The 19,705-nt window shown below is 35.5% G+C and overlaps 2 protein-coding genes across 3 annotated transcripts; one reads left to right on the forward strand and one right to left on the reverse strand.

The window, feature by feature from the left end:
• Positions 1,196-10,441, forward strand: LOC109720546 (D-aminoacyl-tRNA deacylase). 2 transcript variants are annotated; one of them, XM_020247748.1, is made up of 10 exons: positions 1,196-1,378; positions 2,471-2,637; positions 3,218-3,401; positions 4,073-4,215; positions 4,292-4,355; positions 4,943-4,995; positions 6,474-6,529; positions 6,994-7,068; positions 8,213-8,401; positions 8,566-9,142. In XM_020247748.1, the coding sequence occupies exons 2-10, from the start codon at positions 2,533-2,535 to the stop codon at positions 8,699-8,701; spliced, it is 1,005 nt and encodes a 334-aa protein (XP_020103337.1). In that variant the 5' UTR covers positions 1,196-1,378; positions 2,471-2,532; the 3' UTR covers positions 8,702-9,142. The 2 variants fall into 2 exon arrangements, with proteins under 2 accessions (XP_020103337.1, XP_020103336.1); XM_020247747.1 differs by lacking the exons at positions 1,196-1,378; positions 8,566-9,142 and adding an exon at positions 10,293-10,441 and having other exon boundaries at positions 2,275-2,637.
• On the reverse strand, positions 13,894-15,595 carry LOC109720355 (fasciclin-like arabinogalactan protein 2). The gene is made up of 3 exons (XM_020247403.1): positions 15,120-15,595; positions 14,269-14,830; positions 13,894-14,162 (listed from the first exon to the last, which is right to left on the reverse strand). Exons 1-3 carry the CDS (start codon positions 15,465-15,467, stop codon positions 13,894-13,896), a joined length of 1,179 nt encoding a protein of 392 aa, XP_020102992.1. The 5' UTR covers positions 15,468-15,595.

The following is a 19,705-nucleotide window of genomic DNA, read 5'->3' on the forward strand; positions in this document are numbered from 1 at the left end:
CGCAAATCGAAGAAGCCATCCGAAATACTATTGGAGTAGGCGCAAGGCCGGCAATGCGGCCTATATTTAGATCACCTTATCCTGCAAATATAGACACAGAGCATCCATACCCGTGAAACTGGAAAATACGTGTCAATAAATAAAGAGTGCTCCACGCACTTTAGTATATAGTAATAGATAGAATATTGAAACAACACAAAGAAAATTAAAATTAGAATTATAGAGATAGGTAAGTCAAAACGAATATTTACTTATTTTATTTAATATATATATATATATATATTATGTAAAATAAATATATTTATGGGGGTAACTGGGAGTACTCATAGGTCACCCAAAATATTCATAATTTAATGGATATACACATGTTTTATCCATAATTTTCTTGCATAAAAAAATAGTACTTATGTCCGTAAATTTATGGGTAATTTGCGGATACCCGCGTGTATGAAAGTGATTATCGAGTCTAGTCTATTGTTACGAGATAGAAAATTAAACTTATTTTAGACAATATTATATGAATTAGGCTGAAATGCTTCTAATAGTACCAAGTCATTAGCGCCATTAGGTTTTCAGCCCTTGGATGAAGGATTGTACGGTTAGGATGATAGCGATCTTATAGGGTTGAATGGGTGATTTGTTGAATAGTATAATCTAAGAGTGAAAATGGTCAAAGAGGTAGATCTAACGGCAAAAAACTCAGTAGCACCGAGTAATTGGTGCTATTAGAAGCACCCCGCCGGACTCATATCTCTATCTCTATACCTATTAGTACCTATACATTATTCTTCCTAAATTTGCCATATGGCAACGTTCCTTTTATTGTTGGGTGTGAGCTCTACTCCGAATCTNTCTTATCTTTTCGTCAGCTTTTTCTTTAATATTTCGTTAAATTATATACAAAAAAAACTTCAGATATCCATCTAGATTTATCAAATATTTAATTTAGTACTCTTTAATTTTAACTTTATCACTGATTTAATAAAAAAAATTAGTGAAATCAACAATAAAAATATAAAAATAAAATCATAGAATATTAAATTAATACACTTTAAATCCTATAGTATTAAAAAAAAGAAAATATAAAACTACTTGGGAAGTATTTGAGATTTTCTGTATAATTAATATCACTTGTGGGTGGCAAGCAAGCACTTACACCGACTATATTAGGAGCACGTAGTCCGATGGAATGATAAAATTCACGCTAGTGCCGACTTTCCGCTGGTTTCTTTCTGGAGCCAAAGTCCGCTGGTTTCTGAAGCCAAACTCAATTCCAATTTGAATTTCGAGCCCCTGCAGCAGTCTTCCGCGTTCAATTTATTATTCGCAGGCGTCTGCCCCCCTTTCTTCCCCATTGCCTGCCGAAAACAAGATAGCGCGNTTCTCTATACCTATTAGTACCTATACATTATTCTTCCTAAATTTGCCATATGGCAACGTTCCTTTTATTGTTGGGTGTGAGCTCTACTCCGAATCTGCTGAACTCCGTCACATGTTTTTCTCGTTCTGTGCTTGAACCGAATCGGAATTTTCTCTTGTTTTATTTGAACTGAACCATTCATTGTTGAGTGTGGGCTCTCCTGAATCGGCTCAAGCCCTCTACATATTTTTCTATTTCTTTGCTTGAACCAACCCTAATTTTTTTCTTTTTTTTTGCTTGAATCGAATCGGGTCACACCTCTACAGTGAGCCAAACTGTTCCTCTTTCACTTCCTTCGACTATTACCTTTCTTTATCGGCACAATGAGTTTCATTCTTTATCGCCTTTTTTTTTATCGTTGTTTTTTATTTTTTTTCTAATTACCTGTCAGTCGTATCGTAAGAATTATTGCAACTAGTTATATAATTATGGATAAATTTCAAATACCATGCGGTCTACTTTTAGTACCATGTGGTTTAAAATGTATCAAGTTAGTATCCTGTGGTCTTATTTTTATCTTTTCGTCAGCTTTCTCTTTAATATTTTGTTAAATTATATACAAAAAAAAACTTCAGATATTCATCTTGATTTATCAAATATTTAATTTAGTACTCTTTAATTTTAACTTTGTCACTGATTTAATAAAAAAAATTAGTGAAATCAATAATAAAAAAATAAAAATAAAATTATAGGGCATTAAATTAATATACTTTAAATTATATAGTATTAAAAAAAGAAAGTATAAAACTACTGGGGAAGTATTTGAAATTTTCTCTATAATTAATATCACTTGTGGGCGACAAGCAAGCACTTACACCGACTATATTAGAAGCACGTAGTCCGATGGAATGATAAAATTCACGCTAGTGCCGACTTTCCGCTGGTTTCTTTCTGGAGCCAAAGTCCGCTGTTTTCTGAAGCCAAACTCAATTCCAATTTGAATTTCGAGCCCCTGCAGCAGCCTTCCGCGTTCAATTTATTATTCGCAGGCGTCCGCCCCCCTTTCTTCCCCATTGCCTACCCAAAAGCAAGATAGATAGATAGAGAGATAGAGAGAGAGAGAGAGAGAGAGAGAGGGGAGGAGCAGACAGCCGGCCAGTTTGTTTGGAGAAATGGTGGTGACGTTGGTGGTGGCGACGACTGCCGACCCGGCGTCCGTCGGCCCCGCCTCCGCCCTCCTCGCCATGCCCGCCTGGTCCCCCGGCCCCTCCCTCGCCGTATTCTCTCTCTTTCCCTCCTCCTCCTCCTCCTCCTCCTCCTCCTCATTTCCCCCTTTTTTTTCATTATTATGATCCGTCCCTTGATCTTTGTTTCGATCATTTTTATTCTTATTTTTATTTTTATTTTTATTTTTAATCTGTTAACCGAGTTTTTTGGTTCCGATTCTTGTTTTAATTGGAGTTGCTGCGTTTTCTTTTTTTGTTTTTTTTTTAATTTCATTTTCTCCTCTTTTTTTAATTGCATTTTCTTTTCTTTTCTTTTCTTTTTTTACATTTTTCTCATGATCTATTCCCTTCCGATTTTTGTTTTGTTTTGTTTTTTTTTTTTGGGTGTGTTGAAACCGATTTTTCTTGTTCTAATGCTTGTTTTAATTGGAGTTGCTGCGATTTTTTTTTTTTTTTTTTTGGGTGTGTTTTGTTTTTTTTATTGTTGAAACGATTTTTTTTTTTTTTGGGTGTGTTGAAACTGATTTTTCGTGGAATCCTATGATGTAATTTTGGTTTCGGTTGAAATCCATGACAATAGAAACTTGCCCTAATATTTCCTCATAATATTGATGCAATGAGATGTTGATAGGAGGGGATGGAGAGCTTCTCCAACGGCGAGGTGCGGCTGCTGAAGCACGAGAGCAGCATCGTCGCGGAGGACGATCTCGACTCCCGGTGGGAGGCCGCCACGGGCGAGGAAGTCGCCGAGGTCATCTTCCTCAGCCGCCACACCGCCGTTTCCTCGCGCCCCGCCCTCACCGTCCACCCTATCGGTAAAAAAATTCGATCTGTTGAGTATAAAATGTTAAACAAATATTGCCTGACAGCTTAAGCTTTCGGAGAAAAATAGATGTTTCATATCGTATAAGAGCAGGAGACGCTGAATTCCAATCCCGCTAAGTTCCTAATCTCCTTTAGTTTTCAACATTCTAATTCGAGATCGCGTCTTGGGCTAAAGTGGGAGTGTTGAATATAAAATATTAAAACACCGTTCTCTGGTAACTTAAGCTTTTGGAGAAAAACAAATGTTTCGTAAGGTATCATAGTAGAAGGCACCGACTTTAAATCCACTAAGTTTCTAATCTCCTTTAATTTCCAAAATTCTAATTCGAGACCACATCTTGCGCTAAAGTGGGAGTGTTTAATATAATAAATTAAAATGCCGTTCTCTGGTGGCTTAAGCTTCTAGGCTACTAGAGGAAATCAGATGTTTCATATGGTATCAGAGCAGGAGGCACTGACTTTGAATTCTGTTAAGTTCCTAATCTCCTTTAATTTTCGACATTCTAATTTGAGACCACGTCTTAGGCTAAAGTGGGAGCGTTGAATATAAAATATTAAAACACCGTTCTCTGGTAGCTTAAGCTTTTAGAACTGTGAGTTGTTCCACCGCGATTGAGTGGATTGAAAACCGATTTATTCTTTCTTTGTGGTCCATTTAAAGGTGTGCCGCACTTGAGGGAGGATGAGACGCCGCCCGCTGGGGGACGGCCGGGGTGGGCAGCACCGCCGAGCCCTCGGATCGGCCCGTGGCTTCGGCTGCTGAGAAAGATTGCTGGAGAGCAAGGACTCATGCCAGAGTTTGAGGTACTGCTGCTCTTCTTGTGAATGAACAGATACTTTGGCCCTTGGTTTACTATCTTTCTTTCTTTGACTTGTGAAGGTTACTCTGGAGGCAACTCATCATGGACCTGTGACTAACACACCAACCATGTTTGTGGAGATTGGTATGATTACACCTTGTCAGTATTTGGCTAATTGATTAGTCTTGAATGGTGGTGTAATTTTGTTTGATCTGTAGTTCTTGCTCTGCAAAATAGGTGTTAAAACTTCATACATTCGTAATAGTGGAGAAAAGTAGTAAATTTATTCATTTGATATCCCAGTAAGGCGAGAGAGAAATGTTGAGACAGAGGGACTGTTTAGCGACTCGGAGGCAGTAGTGGTCGTGATGGGTATAGAGTGGAGCTAGGGGGATTGACAGGAATCTTCTGAACTTAATAACTATGTAATTTATATCACTTTTGTTGCCAACCTATGCATTTGTGCTCCATCGTATCAACCTCATTGTCGCACTTGCACCACCACAACCCTACTTAAACAATGTAGTTATTCATTAATCATGTTCTTGTTTTGTCTGCTACTTGTAAACTCGACTGTTCTTGTTATTGTCGAAGGTTACGATAATGACTCTTTGAAACTTCACTAGTTTAATTTTCCATCTTAAGTTTCTGCTACTTATCTTTCAGCACTTTATCATTAGCGTATTTATGCAATCATAGCAACTTGATGAGACCCAATTTTATTATTTTAGGAAGCACGGAAGAGTACTGGAAGAGACAAGATGCTGCTCAAGCTATCGCTCTAGTTGAGTGTTTCTGTGCAATCAATTTATTATGATTTCAAATTTCTCTGAATGTTTTATTAGCATGACTGCTTCTTACTAAAGAATATTGCTGTAAGGAAAACAAACTGTCGTTGTTCATATATTAATCATACTCTGAATTCCAGTATTGCTTACTAATCTCTTTTAAGATTATTACTGAAATTTATGTATTTTTGCTAAAAGTTAAATCAATTTTCTTAGCAGACTTTTATACGACTATTGAGTAGTTCTTCTCCTTGTGCTTGTTTCTCACAGTGTAGCTATATAGTGGCATTGTAAAATATCTATGCTTTCATTACTTGATAACAACAGATTAACTGTCTCTCGTTCCTCTACATTGTATCATTATACAAATATCTGCAGTAGCTTCATTTCTTTTCTATTTTTTCTTTTGAGTATGATTTTCTTGCCGCAAAAAACTCACCAGTTAGAGTGACTATAGTGGTGCATTTATAGGACTATAAGCTCAGTGGGGAACTGAATTCGTTTCATTACGCTAGGTTGTAATTTTGACACTAAATGAGTAGTTTACAAGCATAGTTATACCTTTGTTGTATTAATTTGGTTATAGAAATGCATTTTTATGGGCTTGTCCTCTAAGACACTGCCAATGAGACCTCTGCAGTGAAAGCCATTGGGGTCTCATGAGAGTGAGCAAATTTGGTCAGTTTAATTTGATAATTGGTGGAATATAGTAGAAACAAATTAACCCTAAAGTGGCCAAGGTATGTTGTATTTTCTTTTTTATATCCAAGGCACCGTTAGATATGTTTTTTATAGTACTACTGTTGTCTACGAATCTTAGGCCCTGTTTGGATGCTTGAACATCTTTTTCGGCATATCTTTTTAATCTACTCTAGAAGTTTGTAGTATTTGGTATACGAGGACTGTGATCAAATGTCTAGATTGACATACCATATTTGGCCTTCAAATTATTTTATTAGAATTAGATAAATTATCTCGTAGGTGAAATATGCTGTCCTACCAAATTATGAATGCCAAGACCTTTTAAGGAGCAAAAATTAAATTCCTAGCTTTCAATCACAAAAGAAAATCTTGATACCGAATAAGTTATCACTGATAACTTATTTTGACATCCAAGCAAGGGCTTGGTGTAAACAGAAAATCACACAATTGCATTAGGAAAATGCTGATTTCATTTCATCATTACTATTATTCTTTTTGCCTTTGAAACTAAATTTGCTTTTATTGTAAATATAGTCAGAAATAAATCTCCTTATTGATATTCCTTTTATTTTCATCTTTGTTAATTGCATTAGCAGCAAAACAATATGATCTCAAGGTGGATTTTATGTCTTTTCTCTCTGAAGTATTTATTTATTTTTTTCTCTGGTTGCTTGTTATCTTATGTATTTTTGTCGGAGTTCGGCTAATCTAACTTCTAATTTTTGTTGGTGGTAAAAAAAGATGCATAACCAATTTTCTGAAATACTTGCAGCTTCTGTGGGAAGGTCTTGGCCTTGGTGGAGGTGGTGGTGTTGGAAATTGGCATGGGTATGTACTATGTCCATAAAAAGTACTACTAAGATATTAGGCATGGCAATATATATTCTCTACCTACTATTCTGAAACCACGAAGTGTACTGTGGAAATGCTTTTAGTAATTGATAGTAAGGCGAATTCACAAATTTGCTTCATAATATAGATGAAAATCATTCACTAGATTCAACTGTCAACAATTTCATGCACTAAATTTCTTGGTATTTCACTATGCTTCATTTCTCCTTTTTTAGTAGCCTTTCTTTAAAAAAAAAAAGAAAAAAAGATGGAAAACACATTAGGTGCTTGCATTAGTCCTATATTGTGTTTCCATCCTCTTTGTATTATATGCATAAATTCTTTTTCTTTTTTAAACTATACGGAGAAAAGAAAATGTTAGGTGTTTGAATTGGTCCTATGTTCTGTCCGATCCTCTTTGTATTATGTGCACCAATTCTTTCCTGTTTTATTATATGCAGGAACAATGGTCGAGATAAAGTTCTTCTTGGAATTGGTGGGGGTCATTATGTACCTCGACACATGGATATTATACTGTAAGTAGTCTCATTCCCTGTTAAGGTTATTCCTGAGAAATGTCATTCTTTTTGTATGGTCATCAGTAGTATTATCTGTAATTACTATAGCCATTTCAGCATTAAAAAAAAACGACCTAGGATGTGAAATTTATAGTAAGAAAACTGCATTCAGCAAAGCAATCTTTCATTGAGCCTATCGGTGACTAGTACAAGCTAGATTGATAGGTTATCTCTCAGAATTCTATTCAATTAAAATGCTAGGTTCAATATGTCTCAGACACTTCAGTTATACTTTGTGAAAAATGGGTCGTCATTTGCATTTGTGATAAAGCCGGTAATAATGGTGAGTTCGCCGAAGATTAAACTAAATCGAGTTTTCCTTCTATCGTTTTTATGTTCTGGTTTGCGCAAGGTAAATTGATTACCTTCCTTTAAATTCTGCACTTCAAAATTTTGAATGTTCGCCACAAGTCGACTGATGAAAGTTCTTGCTGCACCGTTTCGTAATTTACTTCTTATGATTAGGGATGCAAACAGGGCAGCAGGTCTGGGGGCCGGAGGAGTCCCCCAAGTCCTGCTCCATTTATTGTTGGGTCGGGGCGGATTTGGGGCAGGTTAATTTAATCTTGTTTTTGGCCCCACTTACCGCTCCATTCGGGGCGGGAACGGGTTTTGGCGTATTGTTGGCGGATTAGGGCGGATCAAAGGAAGAAAGGGGTCTCCCACCTCCCGCTCCTTTTATTCAACGGATTGGGGGTATCTAGGGCGGCTATATATTTAGTTCCCACTTACCGCCCCATTCGGGGGGTAATCGGGGCGGGAGCTCCATCAACCCAGATCCATTAGCATCCCCACTTTTGATAGTCAACTATTTTAACTCAGTTGATAGAAAAAGTGAACTGTTCTTAATCTAGTATCCAGGTTGCATCACTCGAGATACGATTCTGACAATATTTTTAGTATTGGCTATTGGGCTATTATTCTGTGATTGCATTATATATTAACCGAATTTGAGTTCATGGCATCCGCGCGCATTTCTCGTCCATTTATTTACCGTTACTGTTGCCGGCAATTTGATTCATAGCATGATTCTTCCGAGTTCTGATAAACAAGTGAGCATGCCAATGTTAGTTTCTTTCTGTCTCACTTAAAAAGTTTTCAGGAAAGATGGTGTGTGGGTGGGCCATCTACTGTCGGGATATTCTTTGCCGATGGAAGATCCTAACCTAGTAAATGGAAAACCTACCGAGAAAGAGATCCGCGGAACATGGAAGCAAGCAATCAAAGTTTCGTACGAGGCAACGAAATCAGCTTTTCCTGGAGGAGAAGTCATCGCTCATCTTGATCACAAGTAAGTAACTTTATCCAGAGCTTATGTTTCTAAAATAACTAAAATCGCAGATAGTATATTAAGTCTTGTAGTTTTGGATCCTGTTATTTTGAGTCGCCCAATTTAATTTCTGATTATTCGTCTTCTGTGATGACAATGTAAGAATTATGAACATATTGGAATAGGATTTCTGTGCCCGTCAGCATGGTCGGGCATGGTGTGCATGTGCCGACCATGCCAACAAGCCCATGCTGCCTGTGCCGACTGTGCATGCAATATGAAAGAGGATCTCTGTCGAAGCATGGTGGCAGGCTGTACTAGGCTGGTGGCACAGTGTCTCGCCCTTTGCCAGTGGCTTCTGGATTCCTCACCCTGAACAAGCTTGAAAACCTAGGCTCTGGCATAATCTGAGCTTGGTATATTTGGGCCCCCGTTGGATTCGCCCTGCTACCCAAATCTGCGAATGAAATGTCAAGGATGGATTTTTAATTTGACTAGAACCCTAGACATTTTATTGATAGTAGGAGTGGCAATTCTATTTTGCGTGTCGTAAATTGGTCGTCTCAAAATATGGGTGTAATGGACATAGAGGTTTTAACCCAAATCAGACTCATTTCATCAAGGTTCTGAACCAACCCCATTAATTAAATGGTGACCCGACACGACCTGCGTAACCCGTTTAATTATTTAAATTAATTTTTTTACCAGAGAAATTTAAATTATGTAAGTTTAGATTAAAAGCTTAATAACTATTTTGAATCTTAAATTATATATAATATTGAGATGCGTGTATATATTGTAACATAATTATGTGAGTATTTATGTAGTTTTATTCGTATTTATATATATAAAAAAATTTTAGGTTTAATATGAATTCAGTCGTGAACGGTTCAAGCGGACTTAAATGGGTCATCCAAACTGAAGGTAAATCCACTCCTGCTAACTTCGTGTCGGGTTGTGTCAGATTACGCAGGTCGTGTCGAGAACTGCCACCCCTAGTTGAAACCTTTTGTTGTTCTCTTTAGTCAATATACCGATGTCAGCTCCCAACACACTTAGGGCATGTTTGGTTCATCTATTTTGGACTATAGAATTGGAATGAGATTCATTGATTTTAATAGTTGTTGTTTGTTTTAAAGGGAATAGGATTCCGACTTCCATTCCACTCTGGAATTTGAATGACCAAATCCATTTATGGTGCCCAATCCGGCTTTGAATACCGGATTGGCTCATTCCAAAGTAAGCTACTCAAAACCCTCTTTCACCAGCACCTCCTTTTCTCTCCCTTCATCACTTTCCTCTCTTTTAATCAAATAGCTCTCTCAAAAATTCTAGATTTCGATTCTGACATCGATTCAATAATGAACCAAACATTTTTGGATGATTCGTTATTCCATTTTCCATTTCAAAGCAATCCAATTCCATTTCCTATTCTTATTCCTATTCCAGTCATGAACCAAACATGCCCTTAAAACTCTGACGGAGTTCCTGGCAGATTTAGGCACCATTTGCTTGACGTGCTATTTGCCGTTCTTATTGACATCAGTTCCACTGATCGAGGAGTTTCTGCTAGAAAAAGATCCGTAAGTTGTTTTTCGTGAAAAGATCCGTAAGCTATTTCTGGCAGATCTTCTCGATGTCCAAACATCCATTTTGGAATGGTTAGTTTTGTCGCAGCAGCTGCGGTACAAAGCTAGGTGTGATTCCATCTGCTTTCATCTGAAAGTATTGCTGATATACAGCTGGTATTACATACTAAACTAGAAAGTAAACATCTAACATCTGGGAAGCTCTTTCTTTTGATAATCTTTCTGCACTTACATTCTATCCAATGTTTTATCATTAGAAGCCCTCTTAAATTCTTTGAAAAAGGAAACAATTTCGACCTGAAATCTTGATTTGGCGCTTGCAGGAGTTTCAAGAGCTGGCAGAAGAATGCCATTACAAGCTTTCTGCATGAGCAGAAGATAAAAGTAGGAAAGCCTGATGACTTCTTCTAATCGATTTACTTCCCGGACGTGCCGCGGATAAAAGCAAGTAGCCTCTCTCCTCATTATAGTGCGTATTCCTTATTTCTACAAATATTGAGAATACTAGTTTCAATTTTATGATTCCTTTTTTTTTTTTTTTTTTTTTTTTTTTAAGGTTTACCATTTGGACTCCACATTATAATTAGATTACAAGCAATAATTCACCTGTTGATTAGTGCAGATGAAATGAGCTAGTATGTGTGAAATGATCGTTCTAATATCAGTAATTACCTTTTGTAATATGCATGAATATGAGGAAGTTTAAAAAGGAGCCTTTTGTTTTCCACCCTATTTTGTACATGTTAATTCTAGGTTAAACCTCAATCGAATTACGCTTTGTCATCCCAATGCTCAAGAAGTTACACTTATGGGCTGTTTGGTTCGACGTAATTGTAAAAGCAGTATAGATAGAAATGCATGCAGTTGAAAATGCCGCAATTATAATTGCATGTATTTTATTTGGTTGGACGTAGTAGAAAATGCTGCAATTGTAAGTACTTTGTTTGATTTCATACGGTTGAAAAGTGTATTTATGAATTTCTATCATTTTATATGTGAGGCGGTGAGATTACCCCTTACGTAGAAAAAAAAAAAAAATCTATTAAGAAGATTCTCAGGGGAGTTAGTTTTTCTCTGTTTAAAATTACTCTCTTCAAGTGTTGCAGATGAAACTGCGGTCGATTTGGGCATAGTTTCAACTGCTGCAGTTGAGCCTTTTTATGTATTTGCAGCTTGTTTTATCAATTTGTTTTTTTTTACACAATCTACTCAAAAAGAGTTTAAACTGTAAGATCATGAGGTATAAGATATACATCATATAATAGAGTGTACACAGTGTTTTTTTGTTGTGCATATATGGGTATAGAAAATGTTTACCTTATTTATATATCCAGGTTATAGACTTGAAGGTGAATCACAAAAACAAGCCAATTTAATATCATACATTAGAACTTTTTAACAGTATGGAAACATGAATTGTATACCTCAGTTCAAGAGCAATTCATGAAGAGAAGGGAATCCAAGCTAAATTTGTCAATTCCAAGCTAATATAAAAGTACTGTAGCATCTTAATTATTATTAAATCACTGATCGCAATACTGACTGTATCACCGATCGTCCCCAGCGCAAGTGACAAAGGGTTTCGTGGTTGGTACTCGAGATTTTAAGTTTGAATCTTAGTTAATTCACATTTTAATCTAAGTTTATTTATAAAAAAATAAAAAAGCAGGTAATATGTTATCTTTCTCTCAAAAAAATTACTGTTGTACCTATATCAATATTTAGTCAACTAAGTTAGATTGTAAGATTTATTTATAATAATTTTGGAAGTTCGAGTTAGAAATTATAAGAAATTAAAGTTTGAAGCCCTTATGTGGGATTTACCTTTTAGTTTTAGCAACTTCGGTTATAAAACATTATTTGAGAAACTATTTAGCTATGAAAATTCTTTTTGAATGGAATTCTCGGTCACATCACACCAGAGCCTTACTGTGCCAATAATAATAAAACGATGGACGATTCAACATCTTTTATTTAGTTAGTATAAGAATTAATATCGCAAGAAAGAAATAATAAATCGCTCACGCGCAGGAGAAATCGGTGAATTGTTTAAGTTACCAAGAACTATATTATGGACTAGTTTAGAAGTTTCCACAAGTAGTTGATCCAATTACTTGTCTAAAACCCACCACTTTCACCATTTCATAAGCAAAGTACCTTTTATTCAATTCCTGCTGGATTATTGCTTAATTTAATCCCATCCATCTTAGAATGATAATATATAATAATAATAATAATAATCCATGCTCCTTTTCACATGTAAATGAAAAATCAGGAAAATGTTACTTGTAACGCCGAAAAAGGGGTGTATGATTTACACCTATCCATTCGAGAGATAACACAATTTTTTTGAAATTTTAGCAGGGCTAAAATATAGAAAATTTTCTTTTAAATATCCATTTTTCACTTTTTTTTTTCTGACTTTTAAAAATTTAAAATTTTATTGTTAAAATTTTAAAAATATTGTTGGGAGATTATAACGTTTATGGAGAGAGCTAAATGACCAAATTGTCTGTACTTGTTTAATTTTTTAAAATATATTTATATTATTTTTAAAGATATTTTTAATATAAATTATAGGAAATGAACGTAATAATGACGGAACCTGACAAGGGGGTGGGTAGGGGTTTAAATGTATCAGCTTGAAATTTTAGGAGGGTAAAATATAAATTTATAAAAATTAGGGGGCTAAATTATAAAAAGTCTCCTCACACTTTAGAGCTTATCTTAATTACTCCCGCATAAAAATTACATCAATTACTCCCTGCATTTTGTCATTATCTCAACTAGGTTCAATTATTTGGAATAATTATTGAATTCAACTATAAAACTTTGTAAAAAAAATTTACGACCCTTTTTGGGTGACAAATTTCAACGACACTACGTTGGGGAGCTTTCAATCTGCTGCGACGCATTAGTTTTCTAATATTGAAATTTAAAAAAATATTTTTAAAATTTTAGAAGGGAGGATTATATTTCTTGAATGGAGAGAGAAAATTGATACATGACAGCGAATTGGGAGCTTCTGAATAAGAATCTTCAGGGAGCTCCCCACTTTTTTTTTTTTTTCTTTTTTTTCTTTTTTCTTTTTGAGTGCACTCATTTACTTGAGATGCAACTTAAAAAGCGTATAAATATTACATCCCAAATCTTAGAATTTACAAAAATTTAAATAAATTTTAGTAAAAATAAATTAATATAATAAGTAAAAAAAGATGATTCTTGAATGAAGAAGGTGTAAGATATACATGCCAAACCCTGGTTTCATGGATCTTTAACCAATAAAAAAAAAAGTTTTTTAAAAAAGTAATATTTGTACAACTAACATAAAAAAATAATCAATAAAGAAAAAGTAAAAAAGATATTACATGGAGACCCCTCAACTATAGAGAATTATGAAATTAAGCCCCTCAACTTTATTATCTTACCAGCAACATCCTTCTCAACTTTTATTTGTTTTCATATGAGGCAAGTTTAATAAAATTTATAATTTATTTAATAAAAATAATTCAAATTAAAATAAATAAAAAATATCTAGATATTACAAGAAGCCCCTTTCAAAATGCCCTATAGTTGAGGGGTCTCTTTCTACTTTTTTTCACCCAATAAAAATTTATAGGAATTAATCCATAATCCCTGCTAATTTAAAAAAAACTACTATACAAGCTCACACTATAAACACACTCAAAAGTCCAAATTCATTACAAAATATTACTACAACTATTACTAACAACATTTCACACCACCATTCCTAAAAAAAGAATAATACCACAAATCTCTCACTTCCACATCACATTTTTCCATTTTTTTTTTTTTGGGTTTTTATAACTATTTTATTCCCCCCCAAATAAATTACATTACACAAATAAAGTATCAAAAAAAAAAAATTAATAATAACCTTTTGATTGATTGATTGATGCATGATTAGACCATCATTGTCACGACGGACAGAAGCGCTGCGGTGACCACACCCACTAAGAAATTGCTGCTGCTGTAGAGTCTGACGCAACCGTTGGTGTTGTCGTCGGCCGTAGCGTCGTCCGCCGGTGCCTCCTCGGGACCCGCGGGGGCCGGTGGCGGCTCCTCGGCGACCGCCTTGAACATCTCGCGGGGCTGCAGGAACTTGTCGATGGTGTACACCCCCAGCGGGTCTGAGTCCTCCGCCGTCTTCATNTGACCGTCGCCGTCACGACCTGCATAACATAAACATTAAAGAAAACACCGTTCTCTAACTGCTTAAGCACTTATATATATAAAAAAAAGAACAGTTATTTCACATAATTTAATATAGAAATAAACAGACCTTGGTCTCGAGCGTGACGGTCTCGCCGTCATTCTGGAGTGTGTAGTTGTAGTTCTTGGCGGCGCCGCCGTCGGTCGCCAGCGTGTTCACGACGCCGTTGTTCGACTTGAGCATCTGCATCGAGTAGTACACCGGCACGCCGTGGTACAGCAGTATCGCCGTCTTGTGCGCCGCCGTCAGGTTCTTGAACTTGGGCGTGAACGCCTTCACGGCGGCGTCGATGGGGCAGAACACGGTGAGCCCCCCGTCGACGCTGTCGTTGAACGTCTTCTCGACGTCGGCGGTCGACAGGAGAAGCTCGGCGAACGCCGCGCAGCCGCTCTTCGACATGAGGGTGGTGAGGTTCACGGGGGCCGGCGGGGGCGCGGGGGCCTCCGCCTCCGGCGACGAGAGCACGGAGTTGATCTGGATGACGGAGAGGTTGTAGGGCATCTCCTTGATCGACTTCACGAACGTCGCCTGCACATCCGGCGAGTCCTCGGCGGCGAACGTCACGTGCCCCGCCTTGTGGTCGGAGATGTTCACGTAGCCGGTTGTCCCCGGCGCCGCGCCCGTCGCCTTTTTTTACATACACATTTCCAAATATTTAGAACTCTTAGTTATATAAATTGTATACGATAAGACAAGAGAGTCATGCTGTGTAGCAGTTATATATACAGGAATCAGCAGTTGCAAGTTGCTGAACTCTCCTTATTTAATTTCTCTAATATCGTTCTCTTATTTTATTCTATCCAATCTAATACTAGATCTGAATACAACCACAAAAATTAAATAACTTTTAAAAAACAAGAATAATAATAATATGAAAAATCTATGTATTTATATGTATAAATTGATTTATGAGAACCTGGAACATGGAGGAGGAGAGGGTGGATCCCCTGGAGATCTGGTGCAGCTTTTTCGTGCCGTAGTAGTCGACGAGGATGTGCAGCTGCAGGATGTGTCGGATTGTCGGTAAAGTGTAGTGGTGGCCGAGCATGGCCGACATCGCTGCATTGTCAACGGCGAGCACGGTGATCGTCAGCCGGTGGTTGATCACGCTCGCGAGGTGGGTCAAGGTCAGGTAGTGGTTGAATGTCGAGAACTCCGGGTGCTCCGCGAGGATCTTCGTGATGTTGTGCCCGCGGCACGGCGCCGGTAACGCCAGCGCCGACAAGAGCAGAACGACTGCGAGCGCGAGCAAATTGTTCCGCATTGCGCGACGTAACAGATTCTGCACAATTGAGTACAAGGAACGACTGAGGGAGGCAACGAGCGGAGCCTGGAGTCAGTGAAGTGGTGAGTGAATGAGTGGGGGGTTGGGGAAAGGAGTGGAGCAAAATATGCTAAAGAAGTGAGAAGAGTAGATCTGGCAATGAGAGGGGGCAAGAGAAAATGCCCCTGGAGTTTGGGGAATTTACCTTATTTGCCATTGATGAATGGGTTGATTAATTGGAGGGTGTTTGGTTTGTCGGAAAAACGTGGAAAAAAAAATATTCAAAAAAAAAATTTATTTTAATTTTTTGTATTTAAAAAGAAAATCAAGCCCTTTTTTTTAATTTATTTTTCAAATTTCATAAAAAAATTATATTTTTATTTTTCGGATATTTTTTAGAAAAACAAAAATACTATTTTTTTCGTTTGGTTAAATTATAGAAAACTTTTTATAAATACCTGCTTTTTTGCTTTTTTTTTTTCTTGACTTTTAAAAATCTATCCATTAGAATTTTAGAAATATTTTCAGAATTAAATTACTATTACTTTTCCTATAAGAAATTTTTTTTTAATATATTTCTGTCATTACGAGGGTATTTTAGATATTAATTATAACAAATGGACAGAATGACAATGGAACCTTGACGGAGTGGGACTAAATGCAATAATTTGAAATGTTGAGGGAGTAAAACATAGATTTTTGAAAGTTAGAGAGTAAAAGTGAAAAATGAATATTTATAAAGAGGTTTTCTGTAATTTAATCTTTTATAAAATTTGAAATTTTATGGTGCAATAATTAGGCAAACCAAAAGTATAAAAGAGAAGTAAAAAAAAAAAAAATCATATTAGGGTTTGATAATCTTGTGGAAAAGAAAAATGAAGAAAAGGTCTAATAATAAATATGAAGAGAATTAAACAAAACATGTTTAGATTCAAGTTTGAAGAACATTTAACCCATTTGGTCAACCAAACTCCACCATTTGACTTAAATTGTAGCTTAAACCTAAGAAATAATCAATTTAATTTAAAAAAAATAAAAAATAAAAAAACAACCATGAAGAAGTACATGCATGTGTTTTCATGACCTTTGGTTTCAAATGGTTTGGGTTATTAAATGTTTAAATGAATAAAAAATTTGGTACATGTGCACATGCATGTATTTAGATAAATTAGTACTCCCACTGAATTTTTTTTAATTTTCTTTTCATTTTTTATTACTTCTTTTACCAATTAAGTTATGGGGTCATTAATGAAGCATTAAACTATTGCATTTGAGTCAAAATTTAGTTAGTGATCTAATAGTATATAATTAGAAGCCATTTCATTATATATAGCCGTAAATGCAATATAATTAGGAGCTTTTTTTGCATTTGGTTTCCTGGAAATGATTTATTTTCAAAATAGTCCCAACAAATTTATATTTGCAAAAATGGCCATAACCCTGTCACGCAGGCGCCACATCAATACCACGTGAGCGGGATTAGAGCTAGTTTGTTAAGTTGAATACGGTGAACCATTCATTGTGCTTAGACACGGTGAATGATTTACCATATTTGAAAAAATATAATATATATGTATTGCGAAAAAATATAAAGAAAATATATGGGTATGAAATATGGTGAATCATTCACCGTATTTGAATACGGTGAATGATTCACCGCATTTAACTTAAAACTATGGCGCTTATGTGGCACCTACGTGGTGGGGGTAGGACCAAATTTATAATTATAAATTTAATTGGGCCATTTGTAAAAAAAAATATTAGCAGTAGTTAAGGATGCTCAGTAGTTCCAACTGTAATAGTTGGATGCGACGCAACAATGGAAATAACGTAATTTGCGATACAAATAATTAGATCTACAATGCAGAGTAATTACACCGTAATCTATTTACTAAATTACTATAATAACTTAAAAATATTTTTCTATTGTCTACTGTCGTGCCTATCTCTATATATATATATATATATATATATATATATATATATATATATATATATATATATATATATATAGAGTCCGGCTACTATACTCTTATGAGTACGATCGCCTTCGTACTCATACGTTGTTTTCGATGGCAGCGCTTCTGAATTGACGATCCATACCGTTAAACATTATCTAGAGCATTTAAAACCTCTAGAAATCAAATTTTATAATTTTTCGATATCATTTACCTTAGAATCAAAAGCTCACAAAATTAACAATTTTTAACGGCCGATATGAGATATTTGCTAGTCTAACGGTGAAAAATAATCGGAATAGGTTGAATTTTTGATAGAAAATTCTCTTCACTATCTAAATAAAGATCAATAACTCCGATCTTAAATTGAAGGATCCGATCATCCATTTTTAGGATGTCGTTCGATTTTAACTGTTCATTTTATACCCGCTTGGTGGACTTTATAATGATTGCGAAAAATTGCGAAATTTATTTTCTAGAAGTTTCAAATACTCTAGATCATGTTTAACGATATGAATCGTTGATTCGAAAACCCCAATATCAAAAACAACTTATGAGTACGAATGGCTCTATACTCATAAGAGTACAGTAGCCCTACTCTCTATCTCTCTCTCTCTCTCTCTCTCTCTCTCTCTATATATATATATATATATATATATATATATATATATATACCACCATCTACCACCATCATCTCAACCTCACATCTCTCTATCCAATGACTAAAAACTCAAAAGTACCATCTTCATGGTACTTTTGAGAGTATTCTAACTCAACTCTCTCTCTCTCTCTCTCTCTCTATATATATATATATATATTAGGGTTATTTCTATATTTGTAATTTTTATAAAAAGTAATTATAAAATAAAATATTTTGAGGTGGCTAAACACAAAAAAAAAGACCCTCTTAATTCACCACTATATATCTTATTTAAAAATATTCTATTTTTTATGTTGTTTGGAGAGGCCTCAACTTCTCATTTATTATTATTATTATTATTATTATGATTATTTTTGAGATTAGCTATAAAAAAAGGGTTAATTGCATCCAACTCCCTGTAAATATATCGAATAGCAAATATAACCTTATAAAGTTTAATTTTTCATATTTATTTTTATAAAAGTCTTAATATTTTCAAATATATCCCGCTGTAGGAATATTTTATATTTATTCTTACAAAAGTCCTAACATTTTCAAATATACCCCCGCTGTAGGATTCATTAAAACAATATAATTAACAATAAGTAAAGTACTTAATACTGATTAGTGAATGAGATAAATTAATATTTTTATCCCTCTTATATTATTAATGATGGTAGAAAAAAGTTGGAAATTTTTAGAAGGACATTTTTGTTCAATTCTAACCGTCGAAATTTTTAAATAGATATATTTTTGATGACAAAAATATCATTTTATTTATTTTTTATTAAAAAATAAATAGTGCAATAACGGTAATAAATCAAAAAAGCAAATATAAATATCATTGGGCTTTTGCAGCGATTAATATAAAAAAATTAAGATTTGTAGGAATATATTTGTTAGTCGATATGTTTACCGTTATTGCACTATTTATTTNAACCGTCGAAATTTTTAAATAGATATATTTTTGATGACAAAAATATCATTTTATTTATTTTTTATTAAAAAATAAATAGTGCAATAACGGTAATAAATCAAAAAAGCAAATATAAATATCATTGGGCTTTTGCAGCGATTAATATAAAAAAATTAAGATTTGTAGGAATATATTTGTTAGTCGATATGTTTACCGAGAGCTCTACGAAATTAACCGTAAAAAAAATAAAAAAAATAAAAACAAAAACTTTAGACCGTTTTCAAACCACGGTGGTAAAACCGTAGTTTAGGGGAAGAGCAGGGGCATTTTAGGAAGTGCAGCAGGCGAACGTGGCGCTGCTATTTGCGGGGCCCACCGGCCCGCGTCCAACCCGATTGGCGCCAGCCTGGGGAGCAACGATCTCGCCGCTCAAAGCACACGTGTACGGTGATCCTTCGCCCACTCGCCCAACGCAAGCGCTCCTCCACCGACAGAGGCGGCACGAAATTCTCCCTGCACCCGGTTCATATCTGCGGCGCATACACCGCACCAAATATTTTATAATTAAATAATAATATTAATTAAAGAAATATATTATAAATGATGTGCGTGGTGTACCTATACACCCGGTTTAGGCGACAATATCTGCGGTGTGGGACCCAGCTGAGTCACCGATGATCATCCAACGGCTGAGATTCCTCGTAGATGCGACCTTCTCGAATCG

The sequence above is a fragment of the Ananas comosus genome, linkage group 14 (assembly GCF_001540865.1).
Source record: "Ananas comosus cultivar F153 linkage group 14, ASM154086v1, whole genome shotgun sequence".
Taxonomy (NCBI): domain Eukaryota; kingdom Viridiplantae; phylum Streptophyta; class Magnoliopsida; order Poales; family Bromeliaceae; genus Ananas; species Ananas comosus.

Coding starts and splice junctions, on each gene's coding strand:
- LOC109720546 (XM_020247748.1), top strand. CDS start 2,533: ATGGTGGTGACGTTGGTGGTGGCGACGACTGCCGACCCGGCGTCCGTC. Junction 4,216..4,291: donor GACTCATGCCAGAGTTTGAG/GTACTGCTGCTC, acceptor TGACTTGTGAAG/GTTACTCTGGAGGCAACTCA. Junction 7,069..8,212: donor CGACACATGGATATTATACT/GTAAGTAGTCTC, acceptor AAAAGTTTTCAG/GAAAGATGGTGTGTGGGTGG.